Genomic DNA, 19,478 nt, shown 5'->3' on the forward strand with positions numbered 1-19,478 from the left:
CCCAGTGGGGCGCGGGTTAAACAACTGGATCTATGATCATCGGATCCGAGATCAGAATCTGTGGAATCAGATCCCAGTCCCATTTCTCGGATCCATGGACATGTCTGCTGGCATGGCCTGATTCGACAAATTTCCATCGAATGACCAGCATTCAGCAACTAACTCATCCTGAGGGGGGGGGGGGGGATTGAAGTCTCGACTCTCAAATCATCTTGGAAAAGCATATATTTTAAGAGGCCGCCAGATCCATCACATGATAGCCATGTCTATCCAGTGCACGGAATGAATAGCAGACGTCCCGACATAGTGATCACAAGTCACGGCTCTGCAACGACCACCAGGGCTTGATCAGAGCTACCGCGAAAACCTCAGACGTGAATGCATTGCTACTCACTGAAAATCCAACGAGCTTAAACTAATATGGCAAGCACTCCTCGGCTACTCGCTTGCTCGTATGTCCCCATTTCTACGGTCTAGATTGAGATGCATAACAACAGCATAACTAAACCGCATGCTTATCATAAAGCGGTCATAGACTGGCGTTGTGACATCACCTCGTGCTCACTCCTAATCCCCACCTCCACCGGGCGGAGCCGCCTTTTCCAGGCCACAGCTGACACGTGCTTTATCCACCTCGGCCTCCACCAGTCGGCAGAGCTCGTCAATAGGCCTCCGTCCGTCCAGAAAGGTCACCTCTGCCTCTGCCTCTCTGCGGAGCGCAGCCTCGTGCTGCTCGTACATCGGCCACACGCAGGCGTCAAAGTAGCCGGGCACATCGGGCGGCTCGTACACCCGCCGCTGCCTCCGCTGCCAGCAGGTGGCCCGGTCCAGCGTCACAAACACGCGCGCGTCGCAGCGCTGGCGCACGCGCCCATCGTTGAGCACGAGGAATCCCTCCAGGATGAGTATCCCGGGCGGGGAGGTGGCGGTGAGGGCGGTGACGTCGGCCAGCAGCCGGTCCATGTCCAGGGCGGACAGGGTGTCCCAGTTGAAGTGGTCCAGGCCGGGCACAAGGCGGTGGCGGGGGTCCGACTCGGGCAGGAAGTAGTCGTCCTGACTGATGAGCCGCGAGCCGGCCAGAGACGCGTGCAGCCGCCGCGCGATGGTGGTCTTCCCGCTGCACGTGGCGCCCGACACGGCGGCCACGCACCAGCGCGACATGGCCAGACACGACGGTCGACGGTTCGATCCTCGCTGAGGGCGTGACTTTCGTCAGATTGTGCAGATCACAATGTCAGGGGAACCAGGAACGTCTTGACGCGATGTTGCGAGTTCCGTGTCAATGAGCGAACGTCTGCACACAACTCATGGCACCAGCAGCACTTCTACCCTCGAATTTACTGTGAGGTTCACAGAGCACAGCCCTCACCAGCGCCTAGCTGAGCGCTCAAGAGACAATGAGGCAAATTACCGACAACCACTGGCATCAAATTCACACCTAGGAGCATGGATCACCGACGCCAAGGTCACGTGATCACCGGCGCCGCGGTCCCACAAAGTACTCGCGCTCGAACCGCGCAAAGTCCTCCTCGGAGAAGCACGACTTGGCTTCCTTCTGTTTCTTCTTCTGCTGATCTTGTTGGACCTTTTTCACGGACCGCCGCTGCTGGTACTCGGAAACCTGAAACGAGGAGCGTCCAATCGTGGTCAGCGCGAGAAAACGCGATATTTGGGCGAGATTGGGCATACAAAAATATTGGTGCATGCTATATATCGGTACAAATGTGAATAACAGTGGTTTCAGGCTTGTTATATAATAATGCCTGGCCATGACATGCAAATATGAGGGCAACTATGGCTCCACTAATAGATGCTGTTTACACACACACATAATGCATAGGCTCTAGGCACTAGAATGCATTGCTTATGCACAAGGTTCCATCAAAAATTAAAATAAACAAACTAACCTGTTCAACAACCTTTGTGCTAGTCTTCTTGCTGCTCAGCAGGTTGAGAAATTTTATTGCATCTTTGGTGTTATCTTTAGGCTTTTGTTTGTTGTACTCATCCAATGCAGACTTGTACTTCTTCCCTTTGACAGTCAGAGGAGCACCTGTAATAGTTTTTTCAGATGTCATGTGTGTTAAACAGCAGATGGCTAGCATTCAATTCAAGTGGGGTCTATCATCACGCCCAGCAACAGAACAAAGGCTTAGATCTTTATGGTCACAACAGATGCCAGAGAGAGAGGGAGAGAGAAAGTGAACTTGGTATTTGCAGAAATGTAGTCCAATGCTACCTCACACAAATGATCAATGGTGCTCCCACAGCACTGCCTGTTATTCTACTAAGTAGTGATGAAAAATATTGCAGATGTCATATACTATAAATAACATTACTATGAAATGAAGCATTTTAAGTCAAGAACAAAATACTGAGCATCACAATGGCTGAAACATTGGCTAGCATGGTAGATCTTTATAATAAAAAATAACATTTATGAGTAAGGAAGTCATTCAAAGGTCACATCAACAGTTCTGATTTCCACACAACTTTGCAGGTACTGTTTGGTTAACTCACAAAGCAGCTTCATAATATTGACAATATTTGGCATGGCAACACAAACTTTATAATTAATCATAAAAAATACCATTGCTGAGCAGTCTGTACTGACTACTGGTACATAAAAAGCCAGGAATATTCCTACTTAGATTGAAAATATCAAAACAACTCGGGTAGCCTGCATATAATAGCATATGAAATGTTGCAATTAACTTACCACTGCCATTCTTTTTCTTGTTCTCCCTTCTTCTCAGCTTCTTCAGTTCTGTCTTGTTTGTTGTTGCCAGCAAAGCAGATGGTTTCTTCTTTGATGAACCTGGAAAATAAATAACATTTATGAGTATTGAAGTTACTTTCTTGTCAAACCACATGCAAAATATGCAACAAAAGTTGTATAAAAAAACTAGACATAGCAGGTCAAGATAGTAACTAGGGTATCAGTAAGACAAGCGTAGCACAAGCGGGCATATGCTGTGGCATGGACAAAGTCACTAGAGCCTTGAGGCTTTTAGAAACATTACGTATGCTGCAGCCTGGGCCCTGGGGAGATCCGCAGAACTGAATCCGGGCACTGCAAGATCAAGCACCCACTAGGCAGGCTAGGTATATGATACATGTAGCACACAGCATTCAAAAAAAATATTAAAAAGAAAATGGATTAGCACAAATTATGATTCTGACCTGAACCGGACTCAGTTGCTAAGTCGTCGCTGAAAAGCTCTAGCCCCTTGCGGACCAGAGACGCACTCATGCTGACCCTAAGGCGCGTCCTACAATAAATCCACTTGGAAAGTATTTGGACGAACTTCTTGTGGATCTTTTAATCCAGAGGGCATAAATTTATCAAAATTGAAATGTCCGAAATGCTTATTACCCAGGGGGGTTCGCTCCCGTGCCTTCAGCATTACGAAAAATGGCAACAGCCCGTGAGCAGCATCAGCGCTCACGCACATGTTCAAGGAAAACGACATGTGATGGACTGCTAACGACGGCCCTCTCCACCAATCAGCGCTCGGCATCTCGAGCGCTGATTGGCTGGTAGCAAACGCGTCATATGTGGGTCTCATTTTTTGCGATCAGTGAACGCGTTATTTAATACGCAGTGGCCTATGGAGAATGGCACGCGGAACTGAAGGTCAGTGTTTTATTGCTTCGTACATGCGAATGGGGGTATTTGAGTGGCATTTGACACCATTTTCGAAATCTACAGTGAATTTCTGATCGACTCATGTATATATTTTTATGAATTTGACAGTATTAGTGCTACATAGTCGGTGTTTTATGTTGGTGTTGTTTCTCTCGACCTTTGTCTTGGACTCTTATCCTATCTTTTCTCGAAAATGCTTGCCATAACCAGGTCTTAACTGTATCTGTATAAAGGGAATATGTGTTGAATATGAGGAGAAGGTAGTATTTATAGTCACCGTGGTAGTAATGACCATTCTGCCTATCAAACTGCCAGAAGGTGTGCTTGTAAGGTGATTGAAACTGCAGTACGGGTTGCAGATGTGGGTTTGACATTAGCATTGTTGTTGTAACCCCACTTGCTCTAATAAAATTGCAACATGGGGTTATGTACCCACTATTGCACAGCCTGGTATCAAGCTGGTTGATATGTGGAGGATAATGAAAGCATAAAAACTTTTCTTTAGTGAATAGGAGCGTTGCGTCTTGTGACTTATGTCAAGTCATTTTAAATGAAATGATTGTGATTGTAACTTTTACTTCAATTATTATTATTGCTAGTTTTGACCTTTTTAATCATCAAGTTTTATGTGTACCAATTTCATATGCCTGTGTAATGTCTGTGCGGCTTTGTGCAGTGAGCGTGTCTTGAAACAAACCAATTTATTTTGTACCTTTTCTTACTTCAACAAATGTATGTCAAAGGACAAAAATGTCATGTCTATTATCATTGACACTACTACAGCTAACTTTGCCTATATTCCTATCTTTCAGAGGCATTCATCTGCTTTCCAGTGCGGTGCAGTACCTAGGAGGCTGCAACTGAAACTCGCACAAAGGCAACCAAGTGTCACTTCATCAGCCTACAGTAACAGCCCATCTGTAATCAAGATATGGGTGAAGTGGCATAGAAGAACAACCAGTAAACATGAAAAGATGTATTTTGTTTTGAACTATTTCTTAGCATAACTGAACAGCAAAGTGCACACTTACTGCTTTTCATGTTTGCCCTGTGTGCACTGTGCAGTTTTGAATTATTTTAACTATGAAATGCTTTTGCTAACTACTCTCTTTACATAAGCTTCCTTTGTCATGCCTGTGTAATTTTGAGTTTACATGCATGATGTAGGCATGTTAGCATGTATTTCCCTTGGCTTCATAAAACTACTTCCAAGCATTTGTTATGAACATTGGTGCTACCTATATATGATGCTTCAAATGTGTCCAGTAGTTGATGAAGGGAGAAGAGTAGTAGGACAGCTGATAGGCTGATAGCTATTACCAAAAATATGTGCTTGTCTGCACTTCGGGCTGTTCCATCATATGCAACCTCTATTTACTTCCTTGTGTTAGAAACACCCCATCTTTTGTTTCTTTCCTGTGCGCCCATTGTTTCCGTGGTGCTATAAACGTCAAGTTTGAAGTTGGTATCCAAGTGAGCAAAATTTGCATTATTTCAGGCCGTCTTGAATCATTCGTCTTGAATTATATCCCTAACTGACATCCTGTTATTTGTCCTGCAATGTCTGTGCCTGTGTCCGCCCTTACCTCCGGCTCCAGCCTCCAACCAGGCCTGCTGAGCTCTGTCGCCGGCGCGGTGTGTCGCAACGTGCTGTTTCTCCACTCCACCCGACAGCTGCTAGGAATCATCCTGTGCCATGCGCCATGCGACACAGCAATTGTAAGCTGCAGGTCACATTCGGGATGATTGGCTCCGCGTATGTGCATCCGGCCGGGTGCTAGTCGATATCAGGGACGTGGGTCGGACTGTTGTGGCGGCGTGCACTGTGTTGGTTGAAGTTGTTGTATTTCTGTTAGTGAAAAGCATTAATACATAACCGTGGCTGCAGCCCAATGTTATTGTGGATTTCAGAGGGAGTGGCCAGTCAGGAGGGCCCCATGTGGGTATAGATCCAGTGTCCAGTGGGATTGGCTAAGATTTCCGGCGATTGATAAACGCTTCTATGATAGTAAACCTATTGAGTTATGAGGGGAGGTCACGTGAGGGACCTGACCTTACTAAATTCTTGTGAAAACACGACACATACGAACGATAAGAAACCGACAGCTCTTCTTTCTGCCAAGTGTCATCTTTCTGTGAAGGATTTCTTGGCACTGAGTGTCCAGAAATTGCGTTGCTTTTGGACTGTGTAGAGGCTCACGAGCGATAACATAGGTCAACAACCTGACGTACCTTAAATATGCGACTTGTACCAGAAGATCCAGCTTGATCAAAAGATTGTACATGTCAAATTTCAGCTCTTTAGCTCAAAAGAATTTTGAGTTATCGTAAAAACCGTCAGTGTGGCACCGTATCGCCTCCCCGCGCGGTCGGAAGGTAAAAGTTCGCCGGCTCTAACTAAACAAATAGTCGTCGTATCGCAAATTCATTGACGGCGTTCGAAGCGTCGTTCAATTTACTTTCGAAACATATCCTAACATTAACATTTATCTGCCTAGCGCAATCTCCAACAAGCAAAAGTTCCGTGCATGCATCCTCATACAGTGTTAGCGGCCGCCGGCCGCCGGCCGCTGACCCACATTCGCGTCATCAGGGAATGCCGTAACTAATTTATTGTTTCCAACTTTTTTCCCGGAGCGTTCTACCTGGTTTATATAGCCTTGTTATTACCTATGATGCGCGAAAGTGTGCGCGAAGCTACCACAAGAATGCTACTCCGTAAATGTCACTATTGCGCATCGAACGCCATACTTTTCACTGCCATATTGCTGCCAAATGTAGGGGAATATTTTATTTTATTCCTTCACGGAGGCGTAATGCGTTGTGCATGCTGACGTGCGATGTGCGGTTGATATGCGGGACGGAGTGCTCATTGCTTACCGGGAGGCAGCCTGAGTCCTTCACCTGCATTTCCATTCCGACCGGCTCGACCACTCTACCCGAACTCACTCGTTCCCTCTACCCCGACTAACGGCCGCGGCTAGGGGGCCGGACACGCCCGCGGGGGGGGGGGGGATGGAGGGCCAAGAGGCCGTCACAAAGGGTGACAGGTAAAAGAGTTGTCTAGCTGTCACCACTGTCAGCGAGGGCCGACCGAAACTTCATCGGTGACCCGGCTCTGGCATGAGCTTCTCACCACGAGCATTTGCTATTCTAGTAAAAATAATTACTCCCTCCTTTCCTGGATCGGCTTTGAGCAGTCGTCAGCGCAAAATGCCGGTCGTGAGTCAAGACGACATCCATAGGTAACGTGTGAGCAGCGCTGAGCGAATAAGCAGTGACTGTGCAGCGGACGGAGCTCTACGAGCGGCGGACGGGAGGTGGGCGGAGGGCGGGGGCCGCGCTCAGAGGTCACCGGAGGACGCCAGTGGACGCGCCTAGCCTTGGACGCGCCGACCGAGGCCGACGGACCGGCCAGTGCTGGCCCAGATGGCGTCTTCACCGCTCGTGCTGTTGCTGCTGCTGCAGACGGGGGTTGTTTGGGGAGCCGAGACGGCGGACCAGACAGGTAGTAGAGCACTTCATGGGCCGGATAAATCCGTTATCCACGGATAAATCCACGGACCGGATAGGATTGGATTCTAAATTTGTTATAAAAGAACGGATATGGGCGGGCCGGATTTGGGAATTGAAGGTTGAACCCGGATCAAAACGGATCAAAATTTTAACATTCAACATTGAAGTTAAAAATTAACCTATTGAAGGATGATACCTAGTTTACCAATGTGGTGATTTTCATGTGGTTTTAGGTTTATAAGCATGGTTTTTTGAACCATGATGGTCTGTGAGATGTATGGCTGTCTGGTCCCTTAGATTGAACTTGTTAGTCCAGTTTTGGGTGAAACCAGTTATTGGTGAAACGGATTATTACGGATATTTTTTGGAAGTTTGGCTGCAATACGGGCCATGGGTGGGCCGGATTCTGATATTCAAAGAAAGGCGGATAATGGGCGGATCTGGATATGACTTGCCGGATATGGGCCGGGCCGGATCCTAAAAAGCCTATCCGTGAAGTGCTCTAACAGGTAGGTAGGCGGCGGGCGAGAATGCTGACGTCGCGCATTTTGCTGTTGTTAATCATGAAACGAGGTAATTTTTAATGATAATTCACATCCCATCGTGTATTTCTCTTCCTCGGCGGCTTCAGGCTTGTTTGCCCCCACCGCGCTCCCAAAAAAGGTTGCGATTGAGCCGAGGGAAAGCTGCGTCATATAAATATACCAATAAAATGCACGGGGTAGAATAAAACATCGGCGGCCGATCTGCAGGGCCAGGCTGTACCGACCGCCCCCCGTGCCCGCAGTTCCGCTGGGTGAGCTGCACTGCAGTAAGGGCGGATCGTGGTGCCCTTCCGGTGAGACCTGCGGAGGTCCCGTCTGCGGCCCCGGGCCACGCTGCTGCGACGAGGCCGTCGACGCCTTCCTGCAGAGACGTGAGCGGTAGAAGGAGGGCTAACTTGTATCTGCCAATAGCCGATCAATAAGTACACTCATTGTTCAGCTGATAGCTATGTAGTTACTAAATAAAGAAACTGCTACTTTGATTAGAAATGAGACGAATAAGAAGTTCCGCCTAGTAGGTAGGACGTTACTGCAAATTGCAATTAGTTTATTGCCACCAACCTGATTGCTAAACGACATCTTTCTGTGACGTTTTATCTTCAGCTGTCATTAAGACCCATATAACAGAGCCGAAAATCACCACATCATGCAGCTGCCACGGCACACTTGCAAGCTGAATCAAATCACGGCTATTTTCCCCCATCAGCGGTGCTCCTTCGGCCGCCGATCCTGCCGTCTGACGTCAAAGGAGCGCCTCCGATCGACTCCATCGGGAGCGTCAGAGAGCCGCCTTCGACAGAGACGGCGAACAAGCCGCCGCCGCCGCCACGTCGCTGTCGGCCCGGCACAAAATGCATCGGTGAGTGCGGAACTTTTGCCGTCTGAATGGGGGGTAATTAAGACCGACTGCATTGGTTTTGCCTAGTGAAACTGATATCGATTTTATTTCGATGAGCAATCGGATGCAGTGTAATTCATTCACTGTCGCGCACCATGAGAAATTGATTAAATGTTCATGCCGTCTCAATATATCTCCAGCAATTTGAGTGTGCCGCACTTAGCTTTATCGAGTACGACTCACTCAATTCAATCTACTCATATCCCTAGAGGTATGGCTGACTTTCCATCAACTGTGGTGTCCCGCTGTTCCCAGATAACTTTCCCTGCGAGCAGGGCGGCTCGTCCTGCCCCTCCGGACAGACGTGCGGAGGCAGCTGTGGCCCCTACACGTGCTGTGCACTGCGTGAGTATCGGCGACTGAGGACTGGGGGTGACGGACTCACAAGGCACAATAGACGACGTTTTATGAGTGTAACATAACTAGAACGTTTCGGCCCTTTCCACATTTCTCCTACCGTTTGTTTAGTTGTGTTCGTTGCGACCGACAAGAGTTGAGTTCGTACTCAATTATAGCCTTCGTGGTTGTATGGTATGTAAATAATTCAGCTCGTTTCAGAAGAGGAAAACGTGCGCCGGCTGCTGCCAACACATGGCTGGTCAATCTCGAATTAACCGAATCAAAGAATCAAAGAATCAAAGTAATCAGATCGGACACGCAACATTACACCTCCGTTTAATAAATATCGGTCGTTATTTCCTGAATGCACCGTTTAAATAAACAAAATTATCCACTTAGCTAGCACAATCCACTTAGCTAGCACTACCTGCCTAGTGTCGTGGTAATGCTCCCTGACATTTGTATCCCTGCGTCCTTATGACAACGGCTGCCACTGGCGTTCGTTCGGCAGCATCGTCGGCCTGCGGTGAGGGCGGGAACGTCTGTCCCGCCGGGTACATCTGCCGGCCGTGCCCCCTGCCCGGCGGCGCCTGCTGCTGTGAGTATATAGAGGGAGTATGTACATATGTACTAGTGGTGTCATTTTCCAAAAAATGGCTGACCGATACCGACCGAAACCGAATTTTGGGAAACATTTCCGACCGAATACCGACCGATAACATCCCAAGCCAAAATTTGACCGAAACTTGACCGAAATTCTAGTTGCTATTATTTTACCCCCGAATTAAATAATTTGGTAAATTCTGATGGAAAATAATCGGAAATAGCATTTCAGTTCAAGTTCAGTCAATTCTTAGCCGTGCTGCAAAATACATTTTTTTGTGGTAGAAGTTACATTGCTAAGGGTAGATTGCATGGTAAATTGGCTAAGGGTACCTACATTGCACTTAACTAGGTAAAAATGGAATGCTTTCTCTTTTTGAAAATGGTTTTACTGACAGGGTGGCCGAAAATGTCCGATATTTGGGGGGCCTGACCGACCGATTACCGAATCGGTCAGCACATCTTTTCGGTAACCGAATTTTTCGGTAACCGATTGACACCACTAATATGTACATACATATAGAGGGACTATATAGAGGGTCCGGTTTAGATATGTCAATCGGATACCAACTTTTTGGTATACCGATACCAAACCGATACCAACTTGGTATTTGGTATTTCAATTCTAATGTGTTTGGTATTTTGTTGGTATTATGAAACCTTGCTAATGTAGGGGAAGGAGGGTGAATTGCGCCACCTTAAGGAAAAACGCTAATTGTAAGAAAACCGCTGGAGATATAAGCATGCATTGGTGACCATTTCAAAGAGGAACTCATTGGCTACGATTTAAGAACCTCCCGATCAATTAAGAATGTTTCGTTTGCTTCTGACAGCTGCTTTTTCAGAAACATGTAAAAGGGCGCATTTGCCAACAACTGCTGTAAATTGCGCCAGGGGGATGGCGCAATTAGAACCCAATTGCGCCCTATACTTTAACATGGCTAAGCGAATGAGACGGAATGCATACACCCCGGCAGTCTAATGTCATTGCGGCTTACTTTAACATTCATAATGTTATTCACACGGGTTAAATAATAAATGTAGGTGTAAATCGCGATGTTTTTTTTTTGCCCAGGTAGATAACTTTACATGTGTTCGTACGCTTGTAAAAGTGCAACGAAAACGTTTACTGCAACTGACTAGATATATGTGAACGTATGCGCCTATACGGTTACATTTCCAATCGTTTCTCTCAAAATTAATAATTTTTATTGTTTCGACAGCTTTATGACATCAATTTTTACTTTTTTATCATAGCTGTCACCTCTCACGCCTGAGTCCATGTTGAAAATGTCGTATTTTGTCAATTACACCACAAGTTCGTAGCCTAAATGGCAGCTGCATTATAAGTTTGACGAGAGAAATAATTTGCGGACTGACGACAGCGGGTTGCTCCCCTGCCTGACATTAAACTCCTTCTTTATTGCAATCAGTTAATGATGCATTCATGCTGTCGTGATATACAATAGCAACACCATTATTCTATTTGCGCCCCCCTGGCGCAATTGCCATGGGCGCAATTAAAATTGAGGTAGGGTGAATATGTCAAAAACGCCCCCCTTAAGCGCGAAACCTTCTGACACTCAACCCAACACAGATTACTTAAACCTTTGGGCACCATCATGTAGCTCATTCTTTTTACTACGCTTTGAGACCAAGAAAAGACACCTGCGTGTGGTATTTAACCCCCCAAAAAGGTTTTCGCATACCCTTACAAAAGGGCGTTTTGCCCCATACCCTGGGTAATACGCCCACACCCATGTGCAAAGCGCCCCCACCCCATCCATCAACAGAAAATGATGAACATGGCAGAACTTGACGTCATTCTGACGTCATTTGTGGTCAACCTATCACAGCCTTTGGAATAAAATTTTGTTGCAATGTGTGATGCCCGGAGGAGTCCTGAAAGTTTGGTGACGATATCTGCAGTCGTTTAGGATATATGTATCAGCAAAAAAGGACAGGGAGAGGCCTTTTCGGCCCCGACCTACAGGGCGCTACCCTGCACTCTCACCACCGTGCAAAACGCCCCCCTTTCAGAAAACTGGGGGCGTCTTGCCCCATGCATCGAGTAGGCGTCTTGCCCCATCCACTGCATTTCCGGTCAACAAAATATTGACAAAAAACGCGCCACTAACGCCGCAGCATAATACATTCAACAGAATGACAATAAAACGCAGTTTTGAGTGATGTGCACAATAGCAAGTTTTGTGATATAAAGAGGGCATTAACCCTCGCATGTGTGCGGCGTTTTCCAGCTTCTAATGTGTAGGGGGGGGGTCGGTTGGACCCCCCCCTTGCCGTTTGGCCCCTGATCGAGCTAGAGCTTCGCGGAAAAAACGAGCTTGTTGCCCGTGACGAGAGGAAGCCGATGATACCCAATTTTAAGGTCCTAGGTCATTGGTTGACCTTCCAGGTCAGGTCAATGACCCAAAGTCGGGAAAATCGGGACCTGTTAGAAAGTCGTAAAGTGTGGCTGCTAAGGGGTTTTTCGGGGTGCTGATCACGAATATCGTGTTAGTTTTGATCACAGATGATGTCTTGAAGCATTTAGACCAGGTCGGGTCAGGTCAGGTCAGGTCAACCAGTAGGCGTCGTGACGGGTATTCGTAGTACGTGTCAACCGCCTCTGACAGCTTCGTAACATGTTACGAAGTCACCAAAACTACTTCGTAAATGTTCAAATGGTTGCTAAATTCGAATTCAGCTCCAAAAACTAGCCTAGAAACATGTAAAACTCGAAAAAGTGACCCGAGGTCACCCGAGGTCACCAAAGGTCAATGACCTGACCTGACCTTCAGGTGACCTTGACACACACGGGAGTAACATCAAATCACATGTTTGAACGTTTGAAACCACGAAAAGCTTGCAAACACGCGGCTAGTGCGAGCCGACATACGCGAAATCGCGATTACGGCCAAACATGGTCTCGGAAAAGAGGTCACAGGTCAAAGGTCATTTGGGTCAGGGTCATGAAATTTTCAGGGTAGGTGTAAAATTGATCAATGCGAGGGTACTGAAAGTTTCGTCGCGATCGGCCGCTTTTTACGCGAGTTATTCGCGAAAAACCATGGGGGGGGTCCATCCGACCCCCCCCTACACATGCGAGGGTTAAAATATTAGGAATCTTCTGTAAAAACAACAAAAACCACACCCAAAACCAACATCAGCACCTACCCACGCTGCTCCTCAAGACGCAGAACCGGAAATACAGACCTAAGTAAACAAGCAGCTGACTGTTCTGAAAGACAGGATAAAACACCTATCCGTCGATAAGAAATACGATTTTTTAGGGGAGGCGTTTAACCCAGGGGTGCGTTTTCCCCACAGTTACCCTACTTTTTAATAAAAGCGTGGAAGTTATCATAAAGATGTTGATTGAAGTTAACTGTTTTAGTGAAATATAATGAAAAAAGGGTTTTTCTTTCTAAATATCACTCTGAAAATCACACAAATATCACACATTTTTATAGCCAACGGTTCAAAATACTGCAAAAAAGCTAAGAAAACTCCGTAACATCTTTGATGGCGTAATGAGCCTTGCTGATTGGCTTCATCGGGGAGCTTGGGCCATAAAAGGAACTATCCAGTGGGGAAAATAATGTTTTCGAACACAAAATTCAAAACATGCCATTGAATCGTGGGAATGTTGGTGGGCGCAATTGGTTAGGAGGGCGCAATACACCCACTTTCCCCTACAAGAGGCTAATAAATTGGTAAAAAGTTGGTATTTCCCTCATCTTTCAAAGTTGGTTCGGTTTCGGTATTTCCCCACGGTTTTGGTTGGTATTTGGTTTGGTATCGGTATTCCGATTTTCTGTAATTGACATCACTAGTCCGGTTGACCCAGTGGATACGACTCCCGGCCGTTCCACCGGCCTGTTGATGTAAGTGTCCGTCCGTCCGTCCATCCGTCCGTCCTTCCGTCCGTCCGTCCTTCCGCAACTCCGTCCATCCCGTCATCCATTCAATCAATGATCCATTCATTCGTTCGTTGATTAATTCTTTCGCTCCGTTATTTTGCCAGTTCATCCGTATCTCCGCTACGTTCTAATAATGTTTTTTCTTCACATTCTTGAGTTCGAGTACCTACAACGCTATGAAATATCACATCCCTTTCGTTTTGTTGTGCGTACCTTTTTTATAAAGGGAAAAGAAATAATTTGCTTGGTGACGTTACTCTATGAAGTGATAAGAGAACAAGTACAAATCTGAGCGTTGTGACATGGCTCGGTTCGTTTAGCATTCATCAATGGCTGGCCTTACGAGCAACTAATTTCGGTTTCAGTTTCGAGCTGCAACCACACGAGGTCTTACATAGCCGAGCCGTGTGGGGAGCACGAAATCTGTCTGCCCTGCGAATCCGACAATCAACAACTCTGCTGTCGGCCCCGACCCAATACACTCGGTACGTATAATTGGACATTTCTTTCAGTAGCACTGTCTCATTATTTCTCGGTAAAAGGGCTCTGGTCAGCTTGAAGTCATGGAGCACGCGACATATTACAGAATTAGCTGCACTGTTGACGACTGACCCAGGTCCAATGTGTCTCCGCAGAGAGCTGCCGACGCCGGTGCTCTCGGGAGCCCGTGAAGCGGTGCTTTCTGCACGGGTGTCCGCCAGGGGGCGGCTGGTGCTGCCGAAACCCCCTGACCACCTGAAGTGACGTCACACAATGTACCTAGTGACGTCACCGTACAGGCGGCCGGTGCAGCTGTGCTTGGATGATATCTCTTGGAAGATCATGGAAGACGTCGCTCTCATACGAGAAAACCGAGAGGTGACTGCGATAAATGTAGTGGGCATTTGTTAGGCGCATTGTATCCTATGCGTAGGTAATAGGGATCCTATAGCTGAGTGCACAACGCCAGGTACCTAGATATTTTCTAGCAGTAGCTATGTGGATTCGAGTGTCTGTAGGTAATGCATTGGAATATATCCTGTAACTGAAACGAAATATGTTCAATACATCAGCGATCATCCACTTTGTGTCAGTGGATGACAGATAATGTCACCCCATTTTGACGTCATATTGGCGTTCCTGGAGAGGTCAAAGGGGACGGTTATGGGGGAAGGGGGGCTCGGGGCCGGCCGGGTCAGTTGGACGTTCGAACCTCGAAAGACTCGTCACTCCCAGAGGTCAATAACTGACTTTCTTTGGGCCGGCGGACTTCAATTAATACCAGGGGACTCAGGACGGCCCATGCCATAAACAGACTCAATTTGTGTGATTGCACAATACAGTGAACAGTTAGGCTACCTGGGTAGCGGAATGGATGGACATTTCACTCCGCTGACCGGACGAGATGCTGTCCCATGTCAACTGGATAATTATCTACCTTACAATGTCAACCGGCGGATTATCCACCATACAATGTCAACTGGAGCACCTTACGTATACAATGCCAACTGGAGGATTATCCACCTTAGGCCAGCTGATTCAGCGCTCAGCGCGCCATGGCAAGTCCCTAATGGACATGGTCGCCGATCCCGGCGGCAGGGCGGACGTCAGACAGACACGTTCTCCCGGCCCCCACATTGCAACGGGTAAGCGCAACGACCACTCCAAGGCCCTATCCGACCACTCGACAGATCAGCCGGAGGCTCTCACTCGACAGACAAGCTGGGGGCTTTGAATGCTGGACGTCCGTGAAGTTAGCGTCGTATTCCGCGACGGATTCAGCGTCGAGTCCGAATTTCAACTAAACCCAACCTATCCGATGCAGTTTGGGACGCTGATTCCGAATATCGTATTCATTTCAAATTTCAAGGTCATCTTCAAGGTCAAATCACGGATTGAAATTGAGTCCCCGATTTTTCCTACACCGATCGTCCGATCCGATTTCTGAAGGTCGCATTCGAAAGCTAAGGTCAGAATCTCGAATTCCCTAATATACACCTTATTAAAAATATTTGACCTTAAAGGTCAAATCACGGATTGAAATTTTGAGTCCCCCTATTTTTTCTACACCGATCGTCCGATCCAATTTCTGATGGTCGCAATCGATAGCTAGGGTCAGAATCTCGAGTTCCCTAATATATACCTTATTAAAAATATTTGACCTTAAAGGTCAAATCACGGATTGAAATTTTGAGTCCCCCTATTTTTTCTACACCGATCGTCCGATCCAATTTCTGATGGTCGCATTCGATAGCTAGGGTCAGAATCTCGAGTTCCCTAATGCATATCTTATTAAAAATATTTGACCTTAAAGGTCAAATCACGGATATTCGACCTTAAAGGTCACATCACGGATTGAAATTTTGAGTCCCCCGATTGTTTCTACACCGATTGTCCGATCCGATTTCTGAAGGTCGCATTCGATAGCTAGGGTCAGAATCTCGAATTCCCTAATATATACCTTATTAAAAATATTTGACCTTAAAGGTCAAATCACGGATTGAAATTTTGAGTCCCCCTATTTTTTCTACACCGATCGTCCGATCCAATTTCTGATGGTCGCATTCGATAGCTAGGGTCAGAATCTCGAGTTCCCTAGTATATACCTTATTAAAAATATTTGACCTTAAAGGTCAAATCACGGATATTCGACCTTAAAGGTCACATCACGGATTGAAATTTTGAGTCCCCCTATTTTTTCCACACCGATCGTCCGATCCAATTTCTGATGGTCGCATTCGATAGCTAGGGTCAGAATCTCGAGTTCCCTAATATATACCTTATTAAAAATATTTGACCTTAAAGGTCAAATCACGGATTGAAATTTTGAGTCCCCCTATTTTTTCTACACCGATCGTCCGATCCAATTTCTGATGGTCGCAGTCGATAGCTAGGGTCAGAATCTCGAGTTCCCTTATACATACCTTATTAAAAATATTTGACCTTAAAGGTCAAATCACGGATTGAAATTTTGAGTCCCCTATTTTTTCTACACCGATCGTCCGATCCAATTTCTGATGGTCGCATTCGATAGTTAGGGTCAGAATCTCGAGTTCTCTAATATATACCTTATTAAAAATATTTAACCTTAAAGGTCAAATCACGGATTGAAATTTTGAGTCCCCCTATTTTTTCTACACCGATCGTCCGATCCAATTTCTGATGGTCGCATTCGATAGCTAGGGTCAGAATCTCGAGTTCCCTAATATATACCTTATTAAAAATATTTGACCTTAAAGGTCAAATCACGGATTGAAATTTTGAGTCCCCCAATTTTTTCTACACCGAACGTCCGATCCGATTTCTGATGGTCGCATTCGATAGCTAGGGTCAGAATCTCGAGTTCCCTAAAATATACCTTTTTAAAAATATTTGACCTTAAAGGTCAAATCACGGATATTCGACCTTAAAGGTCACATCACGGATTGAAATTTTGAGTCCCCCGATTTTTTCTACACCAATCGTCCGATCCGATTTCTGAAGGTTGCATTCGATAGCTAGGGTCAAAATCTCGAATTCCCTAATATATACCTTATTAAAAATATTTGACCTTAAAGGTCAAATCACTGATTGAAATTTTGAGTCCCCCTATTTTTTCTACACCGATCGTCCGATCCAATTTCTGATGGTCTCAGTCGATAGCTAGGGTCAGAATTTTGAGTTCCCTAATACTTACCTTATTAAAAATATTTGACCTTAAAGGTCAAATCACGGATTGAAATTTTGAGTCCCCCTATTTTTTCTACATCGATCATCCGATCCAATTTCTGATGGTCGCATTCGATAGCTAGGGTCAGAATCTCGAGTTCTCATATATATACCTTATTAAAAATATTTGACCTTAAAGGTCAAATCACGGATTGAAATTTTGAGTCCCCCTATTTTTTCTACACCGATCGTCCGATCCAATTTCTGATGGTCGCATTCGATAGCTAGGGTCAGCATCTCGATTTCCTTGATATATACCTTATTAAAAATATTTGACCTTCAAGGTCAAATCACGGATTGAAATTTTGAGTTCCCCAATTTTTTCTACACCGATCGTCCGATCCGATTTCTGATGGTCGCATTCGATAGCTAGGGTCAGAATCTCGAGTTCCCTAATATATGCCTTATTAAAAATATTTGACCTTAAAGGTCAAATCACGGATATTCGACCTTAAAAGTCACATCACGGATTGAAATTTTGAGTCCCCCGATTTTTTCTACACCGATCGTCCGATCCGATTTCTGAAGGTCGCATTCGATAGCTAGGGTCAGAATCTCGAATTCCCTAATATAATCCTTATTAAAAATATTTGACCTTAAAGGTCAAATCATGGATTGAAATTTTGAGTCCCCCTATTTTTTCTACACCGATCGTCCGATCCAATTTCTGATGGTAGCATTCGATAGCTAGGGTCAGAATCTCGAGTTCCCTAATATATACCTTATTAAAAATATTTGACCTTAAAGGTCAAATCACGGATTGAAATTTTGAGTCCCCCTATTTTTCTACACCGATCGTCCGATCTAATTTCTGATGGTCGCCGTCGATAGCTAGGGTCAGAATCTCGAGTTCCCTAATACATACCTTATTAAAAATATTTGACCTTAAAGGTCAAATCACGGATTAAAATTTTGAGTCCCCCTATTTTTTCTACACCGATCGTCCGATCCAATTTCTGATGGTCGCATTCGATAGCTAGGGTCAGAATCTCGAGTTCCCTAATATATACCTTATTAAAAATATTTGACCTTAAAGGTCAAATCACGGATTGAAATTTTGAGTCCCCCTATTTTTTCTACACCGATCGTCCGATCCAATTTTTGATGGTCGCATTCGATAGCTAGGGTCAGAATCTCGAGTTCCCTAATATATACCTTATTAAAAATATTTGACCTTAAAGGTCAAATCACGGATTGAAATTTTGAGTCCCCCTATTTTTTCTACACCGATCGTCCGATCCAATTTCTGATGGTCGCATTCGATAGCTAGGGTCAGAATCTCGAGTTCCCTGGTATATACCTTATTAAAAATATTTGACCTTAATGGTCCAATCACGGATATTCGACCTAAAAGGTCACATCACGGATTGAAATTTTGAGTCCCCTGATTTTTTCTACACCGATCGTCCGATCCGATGTCTGAAGGTCGTATTCGATAGCTAGGGTCAGAATCTCGAATTCCCTAATATATACCTTATTAAAAATATTTGACCTTAAAGGTCAAATCACGGATTGAAATTTTGAGTCCCCCTATTTTTTCTACACCGATCGTCCGATCCAATTTCTGATGGTCGCATTCGATAGCTAGGGTCAGAATCTCGAGTTCCCTAGTATATACCTTATTAAAAATATTTGACCTTAAAGGTCAAATCACGGATTGAAATTTTGAGTCCCCCTATTTTTTCTACACCGATCGTCCGATCCAATTATTGATGATCGCATTCGATAGCTAGGGTCAGAATCTCGAGTTCCCTAATACATACCTTATTAAAAATATTTGACCTTAAAGGTCAAATCACGGATTGAAATTTTGAGTCCCCCTATTTTTTCTACACCGATCGTTCGATCCAATTTCTGATGGTCGCATTCGTTAGCTAGCGTCAGAATCTCGAGTTACCTAATATATACCTTGTTAAAAATATTTGTCCTTAAAGGTCAAATCACGGATTGAAATTTTGAGTCCCCTATTTTTTCTACACCGATCGTCCGATCCAATTTCTGATGGTCGCATTCGATAGCTAGGGTCAGAATCTCGAGTTCCCTAATGTATACCTTATTTAAAATATTTGACCTTAAAGGTCAAATCACGGATATTCGACCTTAAAGGTCACATCACGGATGGAAATTTTGAGTCCCCCGATTTTTTCTACACCGATCGTCCGATCCGATTTCTGAAGGTTGCATTCGATAGCTAGGGTCAGAATCTCGAATTCCCTAATATATACCTTATTAAAAATATTTGACCTTAAAGGTCAAATCACGGATTGAAATTTTGAGTCCTTTTACCTTTAAGGTCAAATATTTTTAATAAGGTATGT

The 19,478-nt window shown here is 45.3% G+C and overlaps 2 protein-coding genes across 5 annotated transcripts; one reads left to right on the forward strand and one right to left on the reverse strand.

Annotated features, from left to right (window-relative positions):
• Nucleotides 1-209: 209 nt before the first annotated feature.
• LOC122373068 (nicotinamide riboside kinase 1-like) lies at nucleotides 210-6,346 on the reverse strand. Of its 3 annotated transcripts, XM_043350816.1 has the most exons (5): nucleotides 6,320-6,346; nucleotides 3,184-3,376; nucleotides 2,720-2,818; nucleotides 1,908-2,053; nucleotides 210-1,621 (listed from the first exon to the last, which is right to left on the reverse strand). In XM_043350816.1, the coding sequence occupies exon 5, from the start codon at nucleotides 1,159-1,161 to the stop codon at nucleotides 568-570; it is 594 nt and encodes a 197-aa protein (XP_043206751.1). In that variant the 5' UTR covers nucleotides 1,162-1,621; nucleotides 1,908-2,053; nucleotides 2,720-2,818; nucleotides 3,184-3,376; nucleotides 6,320-6,346; the 3' UTR covers nucleotides 210-567. The 3 variants fall into 3 exon arrangements, with proteins under 3 accessions (XP_043206751.1, XP_043206752.1, XP_043206753.1); XM_043350817.1 differs by lacking the exon at nucleotides 6,320-6,346 and having other exon boundaries at nucleotides 3,184-3,485; XM_043350818.1 differs by lacking the exons at nucleotides 3,184-3,376; nucleotides 6,320-6,346 and adding an exon at nucleotides 3,377-3,415.
• Nucleotides 3,611-14,535, forward strand: LOC122373067 (keratin-associated protein 5-1-like). 2 transcript variants are annotated; one of them, XM_043350815.1, is made up of 7 exons: nucleotides 3,611-3,637; nucleotides 7,953-8,081; nucleotides 8,417-8,569; nucleotides 8,864-8,953; nucleotides 9,459-9,545; nucleotides 13,839-13,958; nucleotides 14,109-14,535. In XM_043350815.1, the coding sequence occupies exons 1-7, from the start codon at nucleotides 3,619-3,621 to the stop codon at nucleotides 14,210-14,212; spliced, it is 702 nt and encodes a 233-aa protein (XP_043206750.1). In that variant the 5' UTR covers nucleotides 3,611-3,618; the 3' UTR covers nucleotides 14,213-14,535. The 2 variants fall into 2 exon arrangements, with proteins under 2 accessions (XP_043206750.1, XP_043206749.1); XM_043350814.1 differs by lacking the exon at nucleotides 3,611-3,637 and adding an exon at nucleotides 6,923-7,157.
• The last annotated feature ends 4,943 nt before the right edge of the window (nucleotides 14,536-19,478 follow it).

This window comes from Amphibalanus amphitrite, unplaced genomic scaffold (genome assembly GCF_019059575.1).
Source record: "Amphibalanus amphitrite isolate SeventyFive unplaced genomic scaffold, NRLGWU_Aamphi_draft 001440F_arrow, whole genome shotgun sequence".
Taxonomy (NCBI): domain Eukaryota; kingdom Metazoa; phylum Arthropoda; class Thecostraca; order Balanomorpha; family Balanidae; genus Amphibalanus; species Amphibalanus amphitrite.

Bases quoted from the DNA above. Each gene is read 5' to 3' on its own strand.
- LOC122373068 (XM_043350816.1), bottom strand. From the start codon at position 1,161: ATGTCGCGCTGGTGCGTGGCCGCCGTGTCGGGCGCCACGTGCAGCGGG.
- LOC122373067 (XM_043350814.1), top strand. From the start codon at position 7,079: ATGGCGTCTTCACCGCTCGTGCTGTTGCTGCTGCTGCAGACGGGGGTT. The intron at 8,570-8,863 runs GTGAGTGCGGAA...CGCTGTTCCCAG, and splicing joins GCCCGGCACAAAATGCATCG to ATAACTTTCCCTGCGAGCAG. The intron at 9,546-13,838 runs GTGAGTATATAG...TTTCGGTTTCAG, and splicing joins GCCCGGCGGCGCCTGCTGCT to TTTCGAGCTGCAACCACACG.